Source organism: Hyperolius riggenbachi, chromosome 4 (genome assembly GCF_040937935.1).
Source record: "Hyperolius riggenbachi isolate aHypRig1 chromosome 4, aHypRig1.pri, whole genome shotgun sequence".
Taxonomy (NCBI): Eukaryota; Metazoa; Chordata; class Amphibia; order Anura; family Hyperoliidae; genus Hyperolius; species Hyperolius riggenbachi.
In genome coordinates this window covers 129,808,884-129,834,711 of record NC_090649.1, presented here as the reverse complement: position 1 = coordinate 129,834,711, position 25,828 = coordinate 129,808,884, and the positions used below count along the sequence as shown (strand labels likewise).

General features: G+C 46.4%; 1 protein-coding gene across 4 annotated transcripts in view; it reads left to right on the top strand.

Moving 5' to 3' along the window:
- The first annotated feature begins 8,724 nt into the window (after positions 1-8,724).
- The window catches only part of LOC137571481 (allantoinase, mitochondrial-like), a 74,005-nt gene continuing 56,901 nt past the window's right edge, over positions 8,725-25,828 (top strand). The window contains exon 1 of one of the 4 annotated variants that reach the window (XM_068280652.1): positions 8,725-8,847. In XM_068280652.1, coding sequence (XP_068136753.1) covers positions 8,826-8,847 — 22 coding nt within the window. In that variant the 5' untranslated portion in view covers positions 8,725-8,825. Of the gene's footprint in view, positions 8,848-24,540; positions 24,588-24,613; positions 24,753-25,828 lie in introns of those variants that run through there. The other 3 variants (XM_068280647.1, XM_068280649.1, XM_068280651.1) reach the window with 3 other exon arrangements.

Here is a 25,828-nt window from a genome sequence, read left to right as displayed (position 1 = left end):
AGATAAATAAACACCCCTTCAAGCCTATGAGCATTTCAGTGCATGCTTTTCACCCTTCTCTTTTCATAACTAGGTGTAAGGATTCCTCCTGTGGCGTGTTCTGTCCGTTGCGGTGGAGCCTGCATTCGGTTGTGCATTCGCAATGAGTCACATTGGCTATCATTCATAAAAGCAGTGCGGTAAAAAAAAATCTGTGCGGGAAAATACCGCATTCGGTAGTTTAGACTTCTGTGTGCTCATTCATAAAAATGTTTACAGTTGCGATACAAGTTCGGTATTTTCCCTGAACTAGGCAGGCGGTAGGCTGGCGGTATGTTTGCGTAACATGAGAAGCTGCCGAGTTGATACATTTTCTCCTCCAGAGACAGCGTTACTATAGAAGAGGCAGCCCCAGCACCCCTTTACACGTGCATTTTTTAAAAACTGCCTCTCCTTGCCCTGAATCTGCGCTGAATCTATTAGTCTTTCTAAACATCTATTTAACCACTGAAGGTCCAGGGGTTTACCCCTCCCCTTAAGTACCAGCGTGTTTTTTTATGATCTGTGCTGGGTGGGCTCTGCAGCCCCCAGCACAGATCAGGTTGCAGGCAGAGCGATCAGATCGTCCCCCTTTTTTCCCCCTATGGGGATGATGTGCTGGGGGGGTCTGATCGCTCCTGCCTGCCTGGGTGTTGCAGGGGGGCACCTCAAAGCCCCCCTCCGCGGCGAAATTCCCCCCTCCCTCTCCTATCTGCTCATCCCCGGTGATCGGGGCTGCACAGGACGCTATCCGTCCTGTGCAGCCTGTGACAGGCTGTCCTCTGTCACATGGCGGCGATCCCCGGCCGCTGATTGGCCGGGGATCGCCATCTGCCTTACTGTAGCAGCAGCGCCGTTCAATGTAAACAAAGGAGACAAACATCTCCTGCGTTTACATTTAGTCTGCGAGCCGCGATCAGTGGCTCGCAGGCTATTCACGGAGACCGGCTCCGTGATCTAACAAGAAATGGCTGCTCGCGCGAGCGGCCTTTCCTGATTAATTAGGGAGGCACCTGGCGACGCAGATGTGCGTCGCTGGTCCTCCAGCTACCACTTTGCTGCCACATGGTACGAGTGTGCGGTCGGCAAATGGTTAATTGCCACAACTTAAAGGAACTTCAAAAAAATGTTACACATGCAGGCTTTCTGATGTGAAATATATCTGAAAACAGGTACCCAAGGGGTTAAAAACCACAGCCTTGGTATTCCGGAATGCCTTTTTTTGCTCTGCTCTTGCTGCTGCTGCCTGGGAGGTCTGTCTCATTAGCTTAGCTGCTCTCCGCATGGTTATCGCTACTTCAAAGGGAGCAGTAATCTCCTTGCTGATACCGCTTGCTTTACTCTTTATGAATTGACATATGGTGACATTTGTTAACATAATCACCGCACAAAGCGGTAATTTATCGCTCTGCTCAGGAATGTTAGCTTTTCATACGGAAACAGCTTTTATGAATAAACACTTTGCTAAGTCCTCGGTAGCTACGTCCTCGGTAAATTCAGCTGTTTTCAGCATTTCCGCATGCGGAAATGCTTTATGAATGATACCCATTGTCATTTGCAATTCCTCTGCAGTTCTGGGCAGCTCAGGATGCTGTCATCATTCCACCAATTGCTTACTACAGCTGAGCTGCAGCCAGATAGCCCTGGATTTCCTGCAGGCATGTTGTTACATAATACTGCATGTATTTCCTATGGGAGTCCTTTGCATTCACAACCAGCTAGCAAATGGTAATCAAGCCAGCTCAGGATTGAATGATTCCCATTCAGCTGTGTGGAGATTTGCATGGTTGCATCCATTGGTCGATGCCAGCATAAAAGTCTGTCTCCCCTTTTAGACCTCAACCATCATAGCGATCACTATGCTGGTCTGCTGGGCACTGTGCTACTCTATATAGTTCTGTTATTGTAGTTCAATGCGACCTTATTACTTGTGCTTTAGCTAGTTCTTAATCAATATATATGCAGACTTGCTAATATATATTTATCCATTAGTTGAGCCGTTTATTATTTTTCTGTATTATTGTTTATTGCCTAGTTTCCATGCCTGATGGATGTTCATTGCATCCGCGGTGGGTCAGTGAAGTCCGTTATCCTGATAGCTTGGATTCTGCCATCACCACATTGGTGACTGGTAGTATTCCTGCTGCTCTAGTTCTGGGAACATAACTATAGGCTGCGGTTGCTATTAGTTATGTTCTTTCCTGTAGTTTTGTCTGTGTGGATGCTTGCCGGTGACTGTTGTTAGCCTGCTTGCTCTGCTTCTGTGGACGTGACTGTGAGCTGTGGTTGCTACTAGTTATGCTCCAATCTAGTCCTGTCTTGTACCTGTCTGAATGCTTGTTATCGCTAAGGCAGCGCAACATTGCACTGCGCTGCCATTGCGTCTTATTTGTAGCGATATCAGAAGCCCAGAGCTGCAGTTGCTCTGGGCAGCCTGTGTAGCCTCTTCCATTAATCAGCTACCAGTCTTGCTGCTCTGGGTGGTCAAAGTTTAACCCCCAAGCATTACACCTGTGATTTGTAAACAGACAGTATTGCTTATGCACACAAGCATTACACTAGGGTTATACAGGTGGCAGCCATTAGCAATTCCTCCTTTGCTGGATACCATCTACTCCACCAGTTTGCCGGATTATGTCCCGGCAATATGAAAGGAAGGCAGGGGTTCCTCCAATAAATGTAAAATATTTTATATTTGTCATCATGCAGCTGAAAAAAGGCTGCTATTTATTATTATAATTTAGAAAATAGATTTTATTTTTGAAATCTTGTATTTTTTAATTTGGGTCCACTTTAAGTCCTCATGCTAGCTGCTTGCAATCCTTATATGATGGTAAAATGGAGGACTCAGATTTCAGTCCTTGGCTTATGAATGATTCACCTTTTAGGGCGGGATCTCAGAGTTAGCCCCTGGGCTGAACTGGGCATTATTATACTTAATAGCTTAGGTCCAAAAAATGATATTTTCCATATTTCAGCCCATGTTTTCCGCACACAAATAACAAATTCATAATCCTTAACCACTTCACAACTGAGGGGTTTTACCCCTTCAGCATCCAAGCAATTTTCACCTTTCAGCTCCTTCCATTCATTTGCCAATAACTTTATCTCTACTTATCAGAATGAAATGTGTTAAATGTGTTTTTTTATCACTTATTAGGCCCACTTTGGGTGGTACATTATGCCAAGAATTTTTTTATTATAAATGTTTTTTAATGGAAAAATAAGAAAAAAAATTGGAAAAAAATCCTTATTTTTCAGTTTTCGGCCATTATAATTTTTAAATAATGCATGCTACCGTAATTAAAATCCACGTAATTAATGTGCCCATTTGTACCGGTTATTACACAATTTAAATGATGTCCCTATCACAATGTCTGGCGCCAATATTTTATTAGGAAATAAAGATGCATTTTTTTCAGTTTTGCATCCATCACTAATAAAAAGCCCATAATTTATAAAGTAACAGTATTATACCGTCTTGACATACATATTAAAAAAGTTCAGTCCCTAAGAAAACTATTAATGCATTTTTTATAATTGTAAATTTATTTCATTGTATTTTTTTACAAAAAAAATAAATGTTGGGAACTATTGGGGAGTGTGGGAGGTAAGGGGTTAATTTAAAATGTAAAAACAGGTCTTTGCATTTAAAAAAAGTACTTTTAGATGTAGTTTTACTATTTGGCCACAAGATGGCCTCAGTCTTTTTTTGTTATATGTCCTGTAAGCGAAATATGTATGCTTACAGGAAGTGTACTGAAGATGGGAAACTTTTATTTATTAGAATGATCGTGCAGCTTCTCATAAAAGGCGCCAATAATTGCTACGGGGACTTAGATCAATGATTAGGAATTGCTTTCCCATTCATTGATCTCCTGGCGGGCAGATGGCAACATGAACGAGCGCACAAATAAGCGGGAGCGCTTACAGCAGTGGTAGCAGCGGGAGTACGTATATTTACTCCCCTGGGCGGTTAGATGAAGTCTGCAGGGGAGTAGATATACTGTACTGGAGCTGTGAAGTGGTTAAAAAACAGACATCAAATTGATACTATGCATGGGTATTGTAAGATGTTCTGGTACTGAGAAGCTGAATAACATGGTTGTTGGGTATGCCAGCGGGATAAATTTGATACTAGAGTACTCAGCGCATTGTGACCAACAAAATAATATAATTTTCATACTTATATGTACGGTATCTTTTAAACAGGGAAAAATCATACAGTACACTTATTTTATATCTGCTCCCAGCAGATCCGGGCTGGCTCTATCCCCTGCTGAGTCAGAGACCTCTATACAGGGCCGGATTTCTGGGAAAGTCACAAAGGCCATTGCCTAGGGCGATAAAAATCAGCAGGGCACAGGACTTAGAGAGATAAGAGGTCACATGTCAAAGTAAATCACCTCTCCTGCTTTGCTCTGGTCTGCCTGAATTCCAGAGATATCTGCATCTCTCTCACTTGTGCAAAGTGTGTGTTATGGCAGTCAGCATCTGCTGTCACCTGTATGATGAGAGGGGACAAACAATCTGCTGTGCAAAGAAAAATATATGGGCTCAAGTAGCAGAACTCTTCCGAGTTCCGATTAGTTTTTTTCATGCAGCACGCATTCACGGCAGGAATTAGCAGCTCTCCCCCTCCCTGACTGATGTTAGTTTATTACTAGTAGGCCAGTGCTGTTAAAGACCTCAGATCTGTTACATTTATGGCTTTTTTTTTCCTCCTAGACTGAGAATGACAGCAACATTATTTGTGCTACAGTTGAACTCTTTCCTGGCTTTTTTTTGCCAGCAAAGTACTGTTGACCATCAGTGAAAGCAGGATGTTTTGAAACAGAATGGCAACTGTGTTGCATTGATTGTTTTGTAAATATAAATAAATGTATCTCCTGCTGACTGTATATATAGCTGTGTGCCCTAACATCTTGTATACAGTAAAAAAGTCTGAATACGGCTCATTGGCCAAAGGCTCACTGTTTTTCTGTTGGTTAGCCAATAAAAAAGTGTTATTCTGTTACAAAACTTCTGTAACGATTGTGGAACTTTCTCCGTGATCAGCGCACAACACGTGCGCTGACACAGCGGAAATCCTCCACAAGCGTATATTTGCAGGCACCCAGCAAAAGGTGCTACGCACCCGTAGAGGGAAAATTCCTGTCGGCAGATGGCGATGGGGAGTGCAGAGGAACCAATCCTCTGTACCTCCACAAATGCCAGACAGGAATTGTACGAAGTGCAGAACGCAATCGCAAGAGAGGCGATTGCGAATGAGACGAGCAAAGGGACAGGTTGTATGTGTGTGCGCCAACCTAGTCGCCACCCCGCGACAGTGCACACACAACAGCAGATATGAAACAGGAACGCGATCGAGAGAGGTGCGATTGCCAGACGTGACACAAGGCAGATCAGAACAGAATACGAGGTTAGCAAAGGCACAGCAAATCATATAATGAGGAGGTGCAGAAAATAACAAACGCTAGCTAACCGCGAACACCGCACTCATTCGCAACAGTGCACGCGGTTATGCGCGGTCTCCACGTGATAAGCACAATAGAGACAAGCACGCCTAACTAACCATCGACAGACAAACATGTAACAGAGGATGCGAGCGCTTGCTTAACGGTTACCTCACCGAGCCTTCAGCAAGCGGTCGCAGCAGACAAGACAGACACACGAAAACAGGGACAAGCGAGAGATAGGATCCACAGCACTAGCGGAAAGTGGCTAGCGCGATCCCAGGAGACAGAACAGAAGGATCCACAGCGCTAGCGAAAAGTGGCTAGCGCGATCCCAGGAGACAGAACAGAAGGATACACAGCGCTAGCGAAAAGTGGCTAGCGCGATCCCAGGAGACAGAACAGAAGGATCCACAGCGCTAGCGAAAAAAGTGGCTAGCGCGATCCAAAGAGACAGATCAGAAGAGATAGCTGGTAGCAATCGCTGCACCAGCTATACTCCAAGAACAGAGATCAGAACCATTTCCTGTCGACCACCGTTGGGACAGGACAATGGCAACAGAACAAACAAACAGATAAACAATCCTAACTGCACTAGGGAAAACCTGCCTAGCGCAGATTCAGGAATTACTCTAAGCTGATCTTCAAACAGAGAGTAAGGCTGACACCCCACCAGGAGTGTTACATAGGACGGAATCCTTATGAACAGCGAAGCATTGTGGGAAACACATAGTACTTATAGTACACGCCTCCAATGAATGTGGCCAGGCAATTTGCATGACAACGTATGCAAATTCCTCAGCAAGCACAAGCTGCAAAACTGACAGAAGCTCTTCTTTCCAGAGTCCTGCAGCATGCAAACCTACACAATGGTCAAAAAGCTGCCTGCCTGCACAGGCAGCTGAGCAAATCATCACAACTTCCTGCTGACTGATTTTAAGATCTGTCTTAAGTGCTAAATTGTCACTGTGTAAAGTTCATCTGAGCTTATGCTGGGTACACACAATGCAATTTTCTGACAGATTTACTGTCAGATCGACTATTTCCAACATGTCCGATCTGCTTTTCAATCAATTTTCTGAATGATTTTTCATAGAAGTGAACAGCAAATTGATCAAAAAATGTAAATCAGATCAGACATGATGGAAATAATCGATCTGACAGTAAATCTGTCAGAATTGCATTGTGTGTACCTAGCATTACACTACATCTATGCCAGTGTGTGTAGTGTCGGATCCTTCTACTTACCTGTTCTCTGGTTTGGATGGGCTTCTCTGCATTGTGCTGCACTGTCCCCTATGTGTGGCTCTGACGGCAGCAAGTCGCACAAAGGACAAAAAAGCAGCGCTGTCCACTGGGGCTCGCTGTAATTTCGCTCTCCTGTACGGATGTGCACAGAGCCGAGGGAGTGTTATGGGTATGCATACTTGCCAAGTGCTGCTCCTACATAAGCATCATTTCTGAAGTATGCAAGCCCAGAACACTATCGCCTGCTGTGCATGCAGACAGGAGCGCAAAATGACATTGAGTGGACAGAGCATGCACTGCTTCTTTGTTGAACGGGCCAAAGCAGCAAATCAGAGGGGAGCCTGTTCAAACTAGTCAGAGTTGGACAGAATGGGGGGGGGGGGGGGGGCGGTTGGTGACAGCCGGCCTAGGCCGCTGGAAAGTAGAAATCCGGCCCTGCCTCTATAGCAGTACAAGCTAAATGCTACTTTTCAGATAGTAGTCTACTAGTCACACCTAACTGAGAAGTAGGACTTCTTTTGTACCCATTAATTAAACACAAACATTGGCCTCCCTGGAGAACACATTTAATCACATAAATAGGTCTTTTACCTGCTAGACACCAGGATTGCCTCCTCTTGTCCCCAGATATGCAATCAAAATTTGAAACAATCATAATCGAATGCGTTTCCTCACGGTTCATCCGTGGCAATAAGTAGCTATAAAGTTATTGGCAAATGAATGGGAGAAGCACTGACAGGTGAAAATTGCTCTGGTACAGAACAGGAAAGCCCCCTTAGTAGTGCAGTGGTTAAGAACACAGTTCAACAAAACCTAACCCTAGAAAGATCTGCTATTGTTGCCATTTTATCCACTACAGAGTTCTGCTACTTCTTAGGGCCCGTTTCCATTAGTGAGGTGCGAATCACCGGGATTCCACCGCTGACGAAATCGCATGCGGATGCGATTCCGCGTGCGTTTTTTGCCGCGATTTCGCATGCGATTTCGCATAGGCAGGGTATATGCGAATTTAACCATGTCACTGCCTGGTTCAATTTGCATTAGTTTTCGTGCGAATTCGCACGCGAAATCGCGGCAAAAAACACATGTGCGTTTTACCTATTAAATACATAGCCTGCGAATCACCTGCATTCCTCACGCAGGCGAATTCTGCAGGCCCTACCGTGCAGAAAAATCCTGCACAGAAAAACGCACCAAAAAAACTGACAAGTGGAAACAGTCTCATCCACTTGTATTGGTTATGCGAATCCGCATGCAGACAACGCATGCGGATTCGCTCTAGTGGAAACGGGCCCTTAGTGATGTTCTTTACTCTCAGACAACGCTTTGGTGAAGGCAGCAATTGAATTTTATTGCACTCTGTGCCTTTGATTGGCTGAAACCACAGGTACTGCAATAGTTTCTTAACTTCCTATAATAGGAAGGGCCACTTATATGCATATATGCAAAAAGGGCACCTGTAAATTTGGCACCCGAAATAGCTGCTAGTAGAAGATCAGTACATTTACCAATATTCTACTATTTTTTCAGTGCAAATTCTGATAGTGAAATATTGGTAATTTATACAGATATTTGACTTCAGCTAAACCCTATTCTCACCTAGCACCCTCCCTCTGCCCAACCCTAACCTCCCCCCTCCAATGCCTAACCCTAACCACCCCCCTTCCGATGCCTAACCAACAGTATTTTGCTGCTAACTGTGGTCATTCTCTGGTTACCTGTCCAGTTTTATAACAAACACTGAACATAAAATTAGATTACAAAGAGATTAAAAATAGCATAGTTATTTTAACAACAGATAAATGTTTGGTAAAATAATTACATAGTTGCAATTTAGATTTTGGATGCGGTTTGTTTTAAACGGTTTGTCAATAATTAATTTTTGCACAGAGAAAAGAAGCAGACTGGAGGGAATTGACAGACATTATAACAATTAGTAAGGTCAGCAAACAGAAAAAGAAAACGAGCAGCAGTGGCCAGAGAGCAAAGATCACTGACGAGTTCACAGCACACTGCAGAAATAAGATATCACATACAGAAAACCAACCAAACCAGAAGCAGAGATTTGGGAGCGGTTAGATCTAGGCTGCACAAGAACTTACAATGTCTCTGAAAGCGAAACCAGGTAAATGATAATCAGACTGAGGGCTGGTGCACACCAGAGCGGTTCTGAAGTGGTTTTTAAAACGCTTGCAGGGGAGAAACCGCTTGGCTAATGAAAGTGAATGGGATGGTGCACACCAGAGAGGTTTGTTTTTTCCACAAATGCAAACTCGGGTCCTGCAGCATTTTTTAGGTTTCTGAGGCGCTTCTGCCTCAAAGTATAGGAAAGTGGAATACAGTTTTGAAAAACGCTAGATCAGAGCGGTTTTCCAGGCGTTTTTGTTACAGAAGCTGTTCAGTAACAGCTGTAACAATATTTGTAATCTGCTACACAAAAACGCTCCACAACCACTAGGCATGTTTAGAAAACCTCCCTAAACATGCCTAGAATCGCTCTGAAATCTGCTTCAAAAACCTCTAGCGTTTTGCAGATCTGCTAGATGTTTTTGGTTTGCACTGGGCCTGTCTCTGTATTAAAACACTCCTGGTGTTTTTAATCCTATAACTTTTGGATTAGAACCTTACATAGTAGCTACTGCAAGTAAAATGGAGAGGCGTCATCCAAACATTTATCTGCTTCAGTCCTATGGCCCAGTGCACACCAAAACCGCTAGCAGATCGTCAAAACGCTAGCGGTTTTGGGAGCAGAGAGCAGATATTTGGCCGGATGCACACCAAGCGGATTTTGTATGCGATCCACCAGCCGCATCAGCCAGTGAAAACGCTTGGCTATTGTATTTCAATGTGTGGTGCACAACGGCGGTTTGAGGTTTTTTAGCAAACCGCAAACGCGCAGAAGGAGGCGCGTTTGCGGCTTGGCAAAAACCTCAAACCGCCGGTGTGCACCATCCCATTGCAAAACATTAGCCAAGCATTTTTCCAGGCGGATGCGGCCTGCGGATCGCTCCAAAAACCGCTCGGTGTGCACTGGGCCTAACTCAATATAACGAATAGTCTAGAGAGTTGCAGCAGGTTGGCATGACAGTGTGACCTTAGTGATGAGCTGTGTACTGCTGGCTCACCGTTATGCACTCCTCTTGGTCAGCTTTAACAGCGTGCTCAAGTAATACAGTATACTGTGTAGATGGATGAAGGAGGAGGAAAGCTGGCACTTCTGTAAATGCTTAAATTATTGGCATAAAGGTTAGCACACATACCAGATGCGAGAGGAGGCACGGTGGTGATGGTGGGTGCTGGGTAAAGGATGCCTGAAGGCCGTTTCTATGAACTCATAGCCTCCGTCAAAGGATGTCTGGCGGCCGTTTCGCGCACTGCTGCGCTTTGACACATACCAGATGAGAGAGGAGGCACGGTGGTTATGGTGGGTGCTGGGTAAACAGCACCCACCATCACCACCGTGCCTCCTCTCTCATCTGGTATGTGTACTACACTATTTATGATGTATGCAAGTTTGCACCTATAATGTTAACCTTTATGCCAATAAATTAAGCATTTACAGCAGTGCCAGCTCTCCTCCTTCATCCATCTATTTCTATATACATCGGTACAGCTATAACTTTTTATGCAGCATGTATTTGTTGGTTTCAGTTTTGAGCACGTTTTTAGTGATGGTAAATGAGGTGCAAATATTTCAGAGTTCATGCAGGATTATGTCAATTTTTATGCAAATATATGCAGTTAGAGGCTAGGTGCACACATAGCAGAAACGCTAGCATTGCGTAAAACGCTGCGTTTTTGCCCCTTATGGAAGTCTATGGGCTGCAGGAAAAAAGCATAAAAAACTCAAATGCGTTTTGTATGCGTGCGTTTCTGAAACCGCTGGTTTTGTTGCATAATATTCAGAGATGCATAAAAACCGCAAATAATAAAAGTCAATAGGAACGCAACGGTATGCGTTTTTATATGCGTTTTTTTCCAAAATATTTTTTTTTGCTGTATTTCCGCTTTCTGTTGTTATCCTACTGATTTGCATAAATGTAAATATAAAAACTCATGAAAAACACATATAAAACGCATATGCATTTTGTACATGCGAACAGCAAACGCATTAAAACGCACACAAAACGCTTGAAAAATGCATCTAAGGTTAAAAAACCCGCAAAAGTACCAAAAACGCATTAAAAATGCAGCAAAACCGCACACAACATTAACATAAAACTTGCCATAAAATGTATCATTTCACGTTGTTAAGTGTGCACTCAGCCTCAAAAATGGACCAATCAATTTAAACCCGGGTGGTACTTGATTGGTCCGTTTTCAAGCTGCATATATTTGCATAAAAATGTACACAATCCTGCATGAACTTGAAAATATTTGCATCTCATCGATCATCCTTACTAGTTTTATAGCCTTGTAGTCTTAATAATTGTTTAAATACCCAGCCTGTGACCTTTATTGCTAAAAATCTAAACTACAGCTCTGTATTAATGGTCAATAAGATGCAAATCATTCTGTGTTGATGTAGAATAATGCAAATATTTTCTGCAAATGTATGCAGCTTGAAAATGGACCAATCAAATCCTACCTCAGCTTCATTTGATTCAAGCTGCATACATCTGTATACAGAATTTGCATAATTGAAAAATTGTGGGCAAAATATGAACAAAATGCAAAATGCATTCATTAAAATTAAATCAATCCCTTCATTACCAACTCTGCTCCATAAACAACTATCTATGAGGCCTGGAACCCACTACAAAACGCTATCGCTAATCGCAATTGCTAGCGTTTTGTAAGCGATTTCTTGAGCGTTTTTGGCAGAGATTGTGTAGCGGTTAGCGTTTTTAATTCTGATTGGTCCTTTCAATTAATTTTAATTATTTTACAGTGTGCAGTAACTTCAAAACGCTAGCAAAAACGCTCTGCGTAGATTTTGATGAGCGATTATGCCAGCGTTTATATACCTTACATTGCAGAAACGCTAACGCTAAACGCTGAAAATGCTGCATGTCCTGCATTTTGCATTTTGGTAATCACAATCGCTCCAGTGGAATTTGGCCCATCCATTAATATTAGCTGAGCGTTTGGGGAAATCGCTAGCGGTTTGAATCGCTCACTAAACGCTCACAAAATCGCTCTAGTGGGTTCCAGGCCTTACATTACTTTAAACTAAACCATTTTAAATATCATTATAATTACAAACAACCTTTTCGTGTCAGTTTAACCTTACAAATCTTTTAATATTATTATCATTTTCTTGGTAGACAGTAAGATGTTTAGAGAGGTATTTTGTATGGCTGCCCTGTTTATTTATTTTTCTATACTATGAAAACAATAATATAAAAGTATTACTAGTTTAAGGCTACTTTCACATTAGGACGTTGCAGTTTGATGCGACGTTAAAGTCGCACCAAAAAGTAACAACGCAACACGGCCAAAAAGTCGCAACGCAGCGTTACAACTACATACAGCATGTACAGTAGAAAATACAGGCAATGAAGAGTATGTCGCCAAGTGTTACTGAGCATGTGCAAACAGTCTAACGCAGCTAAAAATGTGTTATAACACACAGCATGCAGCACTTTCATTTAACGTGCAGACACCAATGCAACGTCTGAACTGTGAACAGGCCATTGATTTTTCATTGCTGTGAGTTATTCTGCGTTACATTTTGTTTTAACGTGCGACTTTAACGTCGCACTGTGAAAGAGCCCTAAGGCCTCTTTCACAGTGCAACACTCAGGTCGCATTCACAGTGGGACGTTATGGTCGCGCGTTATAAAGTCTTATAACGCAGCTTACCGCACTGCAATGCTAATCCTATCTGCCGTTCACAGTGCGACGTTAAAGTCGCGTTAAAAAATGTTGTGTTGTGGTAACTCACTGCTTACAGTACGTTACCTCTTAACGCAGGCACGTTGTGACTTTAAGGTCGCATTAAAACGCAACATCCCACTGTGAATGCGACCTAAAGTCGCACGTTAAAACAGCATTTAACGCAGAATAACTCACTGCAATGAAAAATCAATGCCCCATTCACAGTGCACACATTGCGTTGGTGTCTAACGCTGCACGTTAAGTGAAAGTACTGCATGCTGTGCGTTATACACGTTATTAGCTGAGTTGGACTGTTTGCACATGCTCAGTAATGACTTGGAAACATACTTTTCATGTATGCTCTTCTGTTGGGACTTTTTTGGGGCATTGCGTTGTAATTTGCGTTGCGACTTTAACGTCGCATCAAAACGCAATGTCCTACTGTGAAAGAGGCCTAAAGGGAACCTGAGGCAGAAATTAAACTCAAAAAGAAAGCACTACCTGATCCTGGGGGCTGTCCAGATCAGGTAGCACAAAACCCTCGGCTCCTGTGGCCAGCAATGGTTAACTTTCTTTTTCGTGACCCCTTGGGTGGTGGAGGAGCTGCCATTGAGAGACAGCTGCCGAAAGGCTGACCACTAAAAGACCACTAACTTTAATAAATATGAGGTGATTTTATTTTATTTGAAATTTATTTGGTTAAACTTATGTGAGAATATTATTAGAAAAATATTGTTACTATTACTGAGGCAGGGAACACACTTAGCAGAATTGCATCCATTTTCCCCACAGAACATACTGGAAAAACGCATTTTATTCTGCTAAGTGTGTTCCCTGCCTTAAGGTGCCCATACACTCGTCAGATTGGCAGCAGATAGATAAGAAATGCATCTGATGGTCTATCTGATGCGTTTTTAGAACATTTTTTACCAGGATAGAATTCCAACAGATTTCAGTTTGAAATCTATTGAAATTCGATCTGATGGCATTTTTTTGCCATCAGATTTCCATTAAGGCCAATGCAAACTGATAAGCAATCTCTTCAGATCGACCTAAATTTTCCACCCTGCAAGTTCGATGGAAATCCATCGAAATCGATCGAAATCGGCCATCGATCGGTCGATTGGCCAACCGATTTGCAATCGATCAATCGATCGATCGATCGGGATCGATCGGTCGGCCAGAAAATCGGCTGAGTGTATGGGCTGCTTAAAACTGCATAGCCCAGAGGCTTCCTGTATGTTTGTATACTGTACTGCAGTGTAAACCCAGTCCAAGAGAACCGCACACATAGTAGGGATGGATGCTGGTGCAGGATCCTAAGGCAATTGCACAAATCAAATGTAGTCCAAAGGAGGCATCCGCACACAGGCTTAAAGTGGACCTGAACTCAGAATTTCCTCTCCGCTCTAAAAGATAAGCAACAGCATAATAACCTTCAAAGAAAAGCAATTCTTTGTTACAGCTGAAACAAATCCTGCAATAAATCTGCAGTGTCTACTTCCTGCTTTCATGGAAGCATAGACATAGGGTTAACATCCTTTGTTTACAAATGAGCTGGTCTGCCGAGGCAGGCAACGGACACAGCTGAGAGATAAAATTACACTTGTAATTAGTTGCAGATGACGAGAATTAGGGCCCGTTTCCACTTGTGCGGAATCGCCGCTGATTTCCCGCTGACAAAATCGCACGCGGGTGCGATTTCGCATGCGTATTTCACGGCAATTTCACATGCGATTTCGCATAGGTTAGTATTAATGCGATTTTAACCATGTCACTGCCTGTGTGATTTACCATTCGTTTCTATGCGAAATCACTGTAAAATACGCATGCCAAATACGCATGCGATTTCCCTATTAAATACAGGATCTTTGTGTGCAGCATCTTGCAAAGATTTTATCTGATGAGGAGTGCAGCTCCATAGAATAGACTGTGTAGGTATGGATCTCATACTACATGGAATGGGGTAAGATTGGTCTGTGATCTTTCATTTTCCAAAGACTTTTATCTGATGTGTGTACCCACCTTTACTAGTAAAAAGGCCCACCAGTTAAAAAAACGGGCGCTTGGCCACGGCCGCTAGAACCCTCACCCCTAACAATCCCCCCCCCCACCCACCGCAATGCGTGCACAGATGCTGTCCCAATTGCCCATCCACCATCGCTGTCCAAAGTATATGCACACAGGGAGACGTTGCTTACTTGGCAGTTGGAAAAAGCTGTTATTTCCCACAATGCAATGAGGCTCACAGACACCAAACTGTCAGGTCTGGAAGCAGGGACACACACACAGGGACATGGGACGCAAAGACACTTGCAAATTACTATATAGGATAGCCCTAAAGCAGATGGGATGCCACAGAAACAAAGCTGTGCACTAAGGTTTAAGGTTTGCTTTAGGCCTTGTTCACAATGCGTTCCGATCACGATAGTGTTCGTGTTGGGCATTTTTTTGCAATTCCCGGCGCTTGGGTGGGCGGTGCGTTTTTGTTGCCATAGCGTTTTTTTTTAATTCATCCCCTGACACAAGTCAAGAAGGGAACTAATATATAAATACAATGTATTTATTCTTAAAAATGCGAACACAATCGCTGCACAAAGCGATTTTTTTTTTTTTGAGCGTTTTGCATTTTTTCCTATACCTTTCATTGAGGCCGAATTTGCCAAGAAAATGGTCCATGCATCGCTTTTCAGATCGGAAAGTGAACAGAACGCCACAATCTGAACCAGCACATAGGAAAGCACGGTGTAAGTGCTTTCAGGGCAATTTTGAAAAATTGGCATCGCTTAAAAAAATAAAAAAACGTCTCTAGTGTGAACGAGCCCTTAACCGGGTTAAAAAATAGGAATCTACAGTACATGCCAGAAATAAATAATATGTCCTTTTGTAAAGGAAAAAAAAACTAATGCAGGAAAAGATTTAGTTCATAAAAAGGTAATACAGAGGATGGCGCTACGAACAGGCAGTGCCGAGACTCAAACCTCGGTCTCCTGTGTCAGAGGTAGAGCCCTTAAAGAGAACCCGAGGTGGGAATTTATTATGCTAATGGGGCACAGAGGCTGGTTGTGCACACTAACACCAGCCTCTGTTGCCCCATGGTGTGCCTCCATGTCCCCCCTGCGCGCTGGCGCCGCTATACCCCCCGCAGTGCTGGCGACACGCAGCGTGTCGCCAGCACAATGTTTACCTCTGCCTGTCTGTTAGCGCCGCTCCCCCGCCTCCACCGTATCGGCGCTACCCGCACGTGTCACTTCCCTCCTATCAGCGGGAGGGAAGGGACACGGGCGGGGAGCCCCGATGCGGGGGAGCGGCGCTGACAGACAGCGCTTAGGTAAACATTGTGCTGGCGACACGCTGCGTGTCGCCAGCACTGCAGGGGTATAGCGGCGCGCAGGGGGGTCTTTGAGGCACACCATGGGGCAACAGAGGCTGGTGTTAGTGTGCACAACCAGCCTCTGTGCCCCATTAGCATAATAAATTCCCACCTCGGGTTCTCTTTTCAAGGGCTCTACCTCTGACGCAGGAGACCGAGGTTTGAGTCTCGGCACTGCCTGTTTGTAGCGCCACTACTTTAACCACTACACTATCCAGCTACCACTGGCTGGACTATACCGGGTGTATAGTTATTATGCACACAATCTAATATATATTTGATAGGATAACGTCAGTTTTTCAAGGTATATAAATTTGTTTATTAATAGTGCAATTTCACATAAATAATAAGGTCTGATAAAAATGCCAGGCTTGCTCTAATGTCTCACAATTAAAACAATGGTCATATGAGTATTTCAAACCAACAACATTAACTCACATATTTCATACTATTATTAGGTATGCACTCTCCTATGCCGTGTTCTCACATGCATAAATCACTCACAGCTTGCACACAATGGAGCCACCTGATCCAAAAGATACAAAAAATGATAATAATAACCTGAATAGGAAAAATGCATACATGTATAGATCTCTTCTGCTCAAAAATTGCCCTCACAAGCAGGGGCGTAACTAATGCTGCATACACACTTGAGATAAAAGTCTTTGGAAAAGGCAAGATCACAGACCAATTTTACCCCATTCCATGTAGTATGAGAGCCATACTCTACACAGTCTATTCTATGGAGCTGCACCCCCCATCAGATAAAATCTTTGCAAGATGCTGCACACAAAGATGCCCGTACACATTCAAAAGATCATTATCTGCAAAAGATCTCTTCCTGCAATAGATCCATTCCTGCAAAATGCATTCATAGTCTATGAGATCTGCAGATCCTCATACACACCTTGTTTAACAGGCAATCATCTGCATATCTGGCAATCATCTGCAGATCTGAAAATCCATCCTGGTGGATCTGATCTGCAGATGATTGCCTGTTAAACAAGGTGTGTATGATGATCTGCAGATCCCATAGACTCAGTGGCGTTCCTACCGTCAAGCGGCAGGGGCGGCCCGCACCGGGTGTCTTGATGCTTAGGGGGTGACACCGGGAGTCCTGTGTTGCCGCCCCTGCCGCTGCAGTCAGTGCACATGTTGTGCAAATTTGGGATTTTACACCCCCCCGTGGCCGTCCCCGCTGACAACCTATGTGTGTACCCCCCCCCCCCCCCCCCGGGGCCTTTCCCGGTGACAGGCAGGACTCAGGAGCAGCCCAGCTTCAGACCTCCGACCAGCCGGCGACCAGTATGCGGGCGCTAGGACCCAGCGGACACCGCACTGATATGCGGAAGTGACATCACTTCCGCATATACGGCGTGGTGTTCACTGAGTTCGGTGCGCCCGCATACTGGTCGCCGGCTGATACTGAGGTCTGAAGCTGGGCTGCTCCTGCCTGTCACCGGGAAAGGCCCCGGGGGGGGGGGGGGGGGTACACACATAGGTTGTCAGCGGGGACGGCCACGGGGGGTGTAAAATCCCAAATTTGCACAACGAGTGAAGGGCACCTGTCACTATCTAACCTGGGGGGGATCCCTATTACTATCTAACCTAGGGGGTCCCTGTCACTAACTGGGGGTCGCTGTCACTATCTTACCTGGGGCAGTGGGGGGTCCCTGTCACTATCTAACCTGGGGTGTCCCTGTCACTATCTAACCTGGGGTGTCCCTGTCACTATCTAACCTGGGGTGTCCCTGTCACTATCTAACCTGGGGGGTCCCTGTCACTATCTAACCTGGGGGGTCCCTGTCACTATCTAACCTGGGGGGTCCCTGTCACTAACCTGGGGGTCGCTGTCACTATCTAACCTGGGGGGGTCCCTGTCACTATCTAACCTGGGGGGTCCCAGTCACTAACTAACCTGGGGGTCACTGTCACTATCTAACCTGGGGGTCGCTGTCACTATCTAACCTGGGGGTCGCTGTCACTATCTAACCTGGGGGGGTCCCTGTCACTATCTAACCGGGGGTCGCAGTCACTAACTAACCTGGGGGTCGCTGTCACTATCTAACCTGGGGGGTCCCTGTCACTATCTAACTGGGGGTCGCTGTCACTAACTAACCTGGGGGTCGCTGTCACTATCTAACCTGGGGGGTTGCCGTCGCTGTCACTATCTAACCTGGGGGTCGCTGTCACTATCTAACCTGGGGGGTGCCTGTCACTATCTAACCTGGAGGGTCCCTTTCACTAACCTGGGGGGTCGCTGTCACTATCTAACCTGGGGGGTCCCTGTCACTATCTAAACGGGGGTCGCTGTCACTAACCTGGGGGTCGCTGTCACTAACCTGGGGGGTCCCTGTCACTGCCTAACCTGGGGGGTCCCTGTCACTGCCTAACCTGGGGGGTCCCTGTCACTGCCTAACCCGGGGGGTCCCTGTCACTGCCTAACCCGGGGGGTACCTGTCACTGCCTAACCTGGGGGGTCCCTGTCACTGCCTAACCGGGGGTTGCTGTCACTAACCTGGGGGTCGCTGTCACTATCTAACCTGGGGGGTCCCTGTCACTATCTAACCTGGGGTCGCTGTCACTAACCTGGGGGTCCCTGTCACTATCTAACCTGGGGGGTCCCTGTCACTATCTAACCTGGGGGGTCCCTGTCACTATCTAACCTGGGGGGTCCCTGTCACTATCTAACCTGGGGGGTCCCTGTCACTATCTAACCTGGGGGGTCCCTGTCACTATCTAACCTGGGGGGTCCCTGTCACTATCTAACCTGGGGGGTCCCTGTCACTAACCTGGGGGTCGCTGTCACTAACCTGGGGGGTCCCTGTCACTATCTAACCTGGGGGGTCGCTGTCACTATCTAACCTGGGGGGTCCCTGTCACTATCTAACCGGGGGTCGCTGTCACTATCTAACCTGGGGGGTGCCTGTCACTATCTAACCTGGAGGGTCCCTTTCACTAACCTGGGGGGTCGCTGTCACTATCTAACCTGGGGGGTCCCTGTCACTATCTAAACGGGGGTCGCTGTCACTAACCTGGGGGTCGCTGTCACTAACCTGGGGGGTCCCTGTCACTGCCTAACCTGGGGGGTCCCTGTCACTGCCTAACCTGGGGGGTCCCTGTCACTGCCTAACCCGGGGGGTACCTGTCACTGCCTAACCTGGGGGGTCCCTGTCACTGCCTAACCGGGGGTTGCTGTCACTAACCTGGGGGTCGCTGTCACTATCTAACCTGGGGGGTCCCTGTCACTATCTAACCTGGGGTCGCTGTCACTAACCTGGGGGTCCCTGTCACTATCTAACCTGGGGGGTCCCTGTCACTATCTAACCTGGGGGGTCCCTGTCACTATCTAACCTGGGGGGTCCCTGTCACTATCTAACCTGGGGGGTCCCTGTCACTATCTAACCTGGGGGTCGCTGTCACTAACCTGGGGGGTCCCTGTTACTATCTAACCTGGGGGGTCGCTGTCACTATCTAACCTGGGGGGTCCCTGTCACTATCTAACCGGGGGTCCCTGTCACTATCTAACCTGGGGGGTCCCTGTCACTATCTAACCGGGGGTCGCTGTCACTATCTAACCTGGGGGGTCCCTGTCACTATCTAACCTGGGGGGGTCCCTGTCACTATCTAACCTGGGGGGGTCGCTGTCACTATCTAACCTGGGGGTCGCTGTCACTATCTAACCTGGGGGATCCCTGTCACTATCTAACTGGGGGTCGCTGTCACTATCTAACCTGGGGGGTCCCTGTCACTATCTAACCTGGGGGTCGCTGTCACTATCTAACCTGGGGGGTCGCTGTCACTACCTAACCTGGGGTTTCCTGTCACTATCTAACCTGGGGGTCGCTGTCACTATCTAACCTGGGGGTCGCTGTCACTATCTAACCTGGGGGTCGCTGTCACTATCTAACCTGGGGGGTCCCTGTCACTATCTAACCTGGGGGGTCCCTGTCACTATCTAACCTGGGGGGTCCCTGTCACTATCTAACCTGGGGGGTCGCTGTCGCTGTCTAACCTGGGGGGGTCGCTGTCGCTGTCTAACCTGGGGGGGGGTCGCTGTCTAACCTGGGGGGGTCGCTGTCTAACCTGGGGGGGTCGCTGTCTAACCTGGGGGGTCGCTGTCTAAACTGGGGGTCCCTGTCGCTATCTAAACTGGGGGTCCCTGTCACTATCTAGAATTCAAATATACCAGCACTCCAGCTTTCTCAAAGAATCACGCTCTTTTATTGATATTGGTAACCACACACGCCTTGAGAAAGGGGGACCCTGCGAGGCCCCGAAACAATTGTCGGTCATTTCTGTGGATATGTTAGCTCAATAAAAGAGCGTGATTCTTTGAGAAAGCTGGAGTGCTGGTATATTTGAATTCTGGACTTATACTTTGGTGGTTTGCCTATACCACAATACCAAGCACCCTACCAAAGATGGTGTGCCCAGTCACAACTTTTCCTGTTCCTGTCACTATCTAAACTGGGGGTTCATGTCACTACACAAACTGGGGGGCACCAGTCACTAGCTGAACTGGGGGGCACCAGTCACTAGCTAAACTGGTGGGCACCTGTCACTAGCTGAACTGGGGGGCACCTGTCACTACCTAAACTGGGGGGTACCTGTCACTAACTGAACTGGGGGGTACCTGTCACTAACTGAACTGGGGGGCTCCAGTCACTAATTGAGCTGGGGGGCTCCTGTAACTACTTAAACTGGGGGGCTCCTGGCACTACCTAAACTGTGGGGCACCTCTCACTACCTAAACTATCTAGGCCAGCCAGCCCAACATAACCACCAGCCAACCAGCCCAGAATCACTGGCAAAAAGGCCACAGCATCACCACCAGTCAGGCCAGCATTTACTTCAACCAGCCAGTCCAGCCACAGCATCACCGCCAGCCAGCCCAGCCACAGCATCACCGCCAGTCAGGCCACAGCATCACTGCCAGGCCTTTCAGCTCACACATCATCGCCAATCCAGACAAAAACAGTATTGCCAGCCAGGCACAGCAGCCAGTAGAGGAGAATTCAGAAGCCAGGTGAGAGGTGTCTACCATATTAATGGGGCATTTTGCCTATTTATTTGAAATGCTGTCTATTTATGTGCCTCATGACTGCTGAATTTGTCTTGTTGGTGGCCTCATGGTTACTGGATTTGTCTTTTTGGGGGCCTCATGATTTGTTGTGGGCCTCAAGATTGCTGAATTTGTCTTGCTGGGGGCCTCATGATTGCTGAATTTGTCTTGTTGGGGGACTCATAATTTATTGGGGGCCTCATGATTGCTGAATTTGACTTGTTGGGGGCCTCAAGATTGCTGAATTTGTCTTGTTGGGGGCCTCATGATTTGTTGGGGGCCTCAAGATTGCTGAATTTGTCTTGTTGGGGGCCTCATGATTTGTTGGGGGCCTCAAGATTGCTGAATTTGTCTTGTTGGGGGCCTCATGATTGCTAACTGCGAGACTATGGGAAAAGCGGAATCAACCTCATATGAGACAATAGCATTGAGGCCTGGAAACCACTGAAAACCGCAAACGCAAAACGCAACCGCTAGCGTTTTGTCTGAGCGGTTTGCAAGCGGATTCATGCGCGTTTTTGGTCGTGTTTTGCAACATTGTATTTTTTTCCCCAGCGGGTGCCTAGCGTTTTGCGTTTTGCGTTTTTATCCTGATTGGTCCTGTGAATTATTTTTCATTTTGTTAGTGTGCTGAACCGCAAAACGCTAGCAAAACCGCTCAGTTTAGGTTTTGCTGAGCGTTTCCGCTAGCGGTTCAATACTTTACATTGAAGCGCTAACGCTCCCAAAATGTTGCAGGTCCTGCGTTTGCGTTTCTGGGAAACGCAAACGCTCCTGTGGAAGTTGCCCCATCCATTAACATTAGCCCAGCGTTTTGGCAAACTGCTAGCGTATCGCAGTGCTGCCAAAAGCGCTCCTGTGGGTTCCAGCCCTAAAGCAGTTATCCGGGCAGTTTTAATAAAATTAACCGGGGGCTTCCTCCAGCCCCAAGCTCCCAGGACCTCCCTCGCCGCATCTCTGCTCTCAGCCGTTCGCCTGAGCTCCGACCCGGTCCCCGGCGATGATGTCAGAGCGACCTGGAGGTTGCTCTGTACTGCGCCTGCGCGATCGGCGCTGTCAATCACTGCCACGTGGGCCGGAGCGGACTGCGCAGGTGGTAGTAGTTCTTAGCCTCCGGCGAACGGCTGAGAGCAGAGATGCGGCGAGGGAGGTCCTGGGAGCTTGGGGCGTTCATTTTATTAAAACTGCCCGGATAACTCCTTTAAACCTACTTTTTTTTTTTTTTTTAGCTTTTTAAAACAGAAAATAAAACTGGGGGGGTTTTAAAAAAAAAAAAATACATTTTTCAGGAGTAGGATGGATGAAATTGTTTATCTTCACAGTTTATTTTCAACTTGGATTTTCCATAATGTTCATGTATGAGTTAAAATGTTTGTATTTAGTTTAAATTGCTGTTGGCACTTTGCGATAGATAAGTGACTTTTCGCCACCACTGTCCTAATCTAATGTCCCACCATTGCTAAGTTCATGTAAACTAGTCTCCACCCGTGACCACACCCACATTTTGGTATATGACCACACACATTTTTTGCGCAACGTAGCCCCAATTACGGGGGGCAGGGCTGTGGAGTCTGAGTCGAAGAGTCGGAGTCTGGGCAATTTTGGGCACCTGGAGTTGGAGTCGGAGTCGTTGATTTCATAAACTGAGGAGTCGGGTGATTTTGGTACAAAATCCACAGCCCTGTTAAGTATTAAGACTAAGGAGTCGGAGTTGAAGCTATTTTGGGTACCCGGAGTCGGAGTTGGAGTCGTGGTTTCATAAACTGAGGAGTCGGAAGATTTTTGTACCGACTCCACAGCCTGGGGGGGGGGGGGGGGGGGGGTGACTGTGGATAACCAGCACCGGGTGCCAAATACCCTAGGTACGCCACTGCATAGACTATGAATGCATTTTGCAGGAATGGATCTATTGCAGGAAGAGATCTTTTGCAGATAATGATCTTCTGAATGTGTACGGGCATCTTTGTGTGCAGCATCCTGCAAAGATTTTATCTGATGGGGAGTGCAGCTCCATAGAATAGACTGTGTAGAGTATGGCTCTCATACTACATGGAATGGGGTAAAATTGGTCTGCGATCTTTCATTTTCCAAAGACTTTTATCTCAAGTGTGTATGCAGCATTAGAGCCCCCGGGCCACCCTGCAGAAATTGTGAGTGGGCCCCCCTCCCCCGCGCCGTTTTGGGCGGATTGAAGGGGTCGCACCATAAAGGGAAAGCTATGGCCACACTCGGCGGGGAGGGGGAGGAAGGTCCAGCCCCCCTCACCTCGGGCTTTCCCCTCTGTGCTCCCCTCCAGCTTCAATAGCTATACAAGTGCAGCAGAGCGGCGGGCAGTGGCAGGCAAACTTACCTTCCGTGCGTCCGGACGCTTCTCGCTCTAGTGACTGACGCGACTTCCTGTTTTATACAGGAAGTCACGTCAGTCACTAGAGCGAGAAGTGTCCGCGCTGGAACGCACGGAAGGTATGTTTGCCTGCCGCTGCCCGCCGCTCTGCTGCACTTGTATAGCTATTGAAGCTGGAGGGCAGCGCAGAGGGGAAAGCCCGAGGTGAGGGGGGGGACCTTCCCCCCCCTTCCCCACCGAGTGTGGCCATAGCTTTCCCCTCATGGTGCGACCCCTTCAGCCCCTTAAAACGGCCATAAGCAGGCCCCAGGGGGGGGGCCGGGCTCCCCCCCCCCCCCCCCCACGGGCGCATGGGCTGCATCCCCTGTTGTTACACCCATGCTCACAAGTTCTGTGTAGCGCTATAGTCTGCTGTAAGGCCTGGAACCCACTGAAAACCGCAAACGCAAAACGCAACCGCTAGCGTTTTGTCTGAGCGGTTTGCAAGCGGATTCATGCGCGTTTTTGGTCGTGTTTTGCAACATTGTATTTTTTTCCCCAGCGGGTGCCTAGCGTTTTGCGTTTTGCGTTTTTATCCTGATTGGTCCTGTGAATTATTTTTCATTTTGTTACAGTGTGCTGAACCGCAAAACGCTACCAAAACCGCTCAGTTTAGGTTTTGCTGAGCGTTTCCGCTAGCGGTTCAATACTTTACATTGAAGCGCTAACGCTCCCAAAATGCTGCATGTCCTGCGTTTGCGTTTTGAGAAACGCAAACGCTCCTGTGGAAGTTGCCCCATCCATTAACATTAGCCCAGCGTTTTGGCAAACTGCTAGCGTATCGCAGTGCTGCCAAAAGCGCTCCTGTGGGTTCCAGCCCTTACACTATAGTCTGCCACTCTAAGGCCACATACAGACATCAGACCATGGTCTTTGGAAAATGAAAGATCACAGACCAATCTTACCACCCTTCCTGTAGTATAAGAGCCATACTCTACACAGTCTTTTCTATGGAGCTGAACTCCCCATCAGAAAAAAATCTTTGCAAGATGCTGCACACACAGATGCTGTACAGACACAAAAGATCAGTATCTGCAAAAGATCTGTTCCTGCCAAAAATCCATTCCTGCAAATTGCAATGATAGTCTATGAGATCTGCAGATAATCATACACACATGATTTAACTGACATCTAGAGTGTCTGTGTGACTGCTGGAGGCTCCCGCCCCTCCCTGTGCCAAAGAGGAAACGTAAACACAGCAGAAGAGCATGTCTGTTGGAGGAGGTAATAACAAGCCATGCAAGACATGCCAGGAGTGCAGAGCTCCAGCTAGAGAAAATCAATCCCCAGACAGTTATGTTACTGGGCACTGACTTTGCAGCACTAGGGACATTTGTATTTCCTCACCAGACCCTATCACCTGAATGTGATGGCTTCCAGACTGATAAGGTACCATGTGAATAGCAGGACTACTAGCTAAATGAAAAGCTTTAGTCACTGATTGAGCACACAAAAGGTTAAATTCTGGCTGCAGCTCAGGGGGGGGGGGGGGGGGGGGGAAGCACAGCGGGACAGCAGGTCATCAGGATGTGAATAGAGTGACTTGCTGTATAAGATGCTGATCAGGCTGCCTATTCTTTGACCAAATCATAGACTGCAGTGCACACTGGGGAACTACAGGTACCAGCATGTCCTACTGTGATTATTTATGTGTCATGTATGGAATTATAGTTCATCTTCATAAAGAAATTCTGGTAATTGTAGATCTCCCAGTGGTTTATAAGGTTCTTACAAAGGTACAATAATGGATAATTGTTCATATACAAGTGATAATTAAGTTTTTTTTTTATAGCACTGACATCTCCTGCAGCACTTTACAGAGTACATAGTCATGTCACTGACTGTCCTCAGAGGAGCTCACAATCTAATCCTACCATAGCCATAGTCTAATGTCCTACCATATTATGTATTTATATAGCAGTGACATCTTCTGCAGCACATTACAGAGTACATAGTCATGTCACTGACTGTCCTCAGAGGAGCTCACAGTGTAATCCTACCATAGCCATAGTCTAATGTCCTACCATATTATGTATTTATATAGCAGTGACATCTTCTGCAGCACATTACAGAGTACATAGTCATGTCACTGACTGTCCTCAGAGGAGCTCACAGTGTAATCCTACCATAGCCATAATCTAATGTCCTACCATATTATGTATTTATATAGCAGTGACATCTTCTGCAGCACATTACAGAGTACATAGTCATGTCACTGACTGTGCTCAGAGGAGCTCACAGTCTAATCCTACCATAGTCATAGTTAATGTTCTACCATATTATTATTATGTATTTATATAGCACTGACTTCTTCTGCAGCACATTACAGAGTACACAGTCCTGCCCCTGACTGTCCTCAGGGGATCTCACAATCTAATCCTACCATAGTCATAGTCTAATGTCTTACCATATTATTATTATACTGTATATTTATATGGCACTGATATCTTCTGCAGCACATCAGA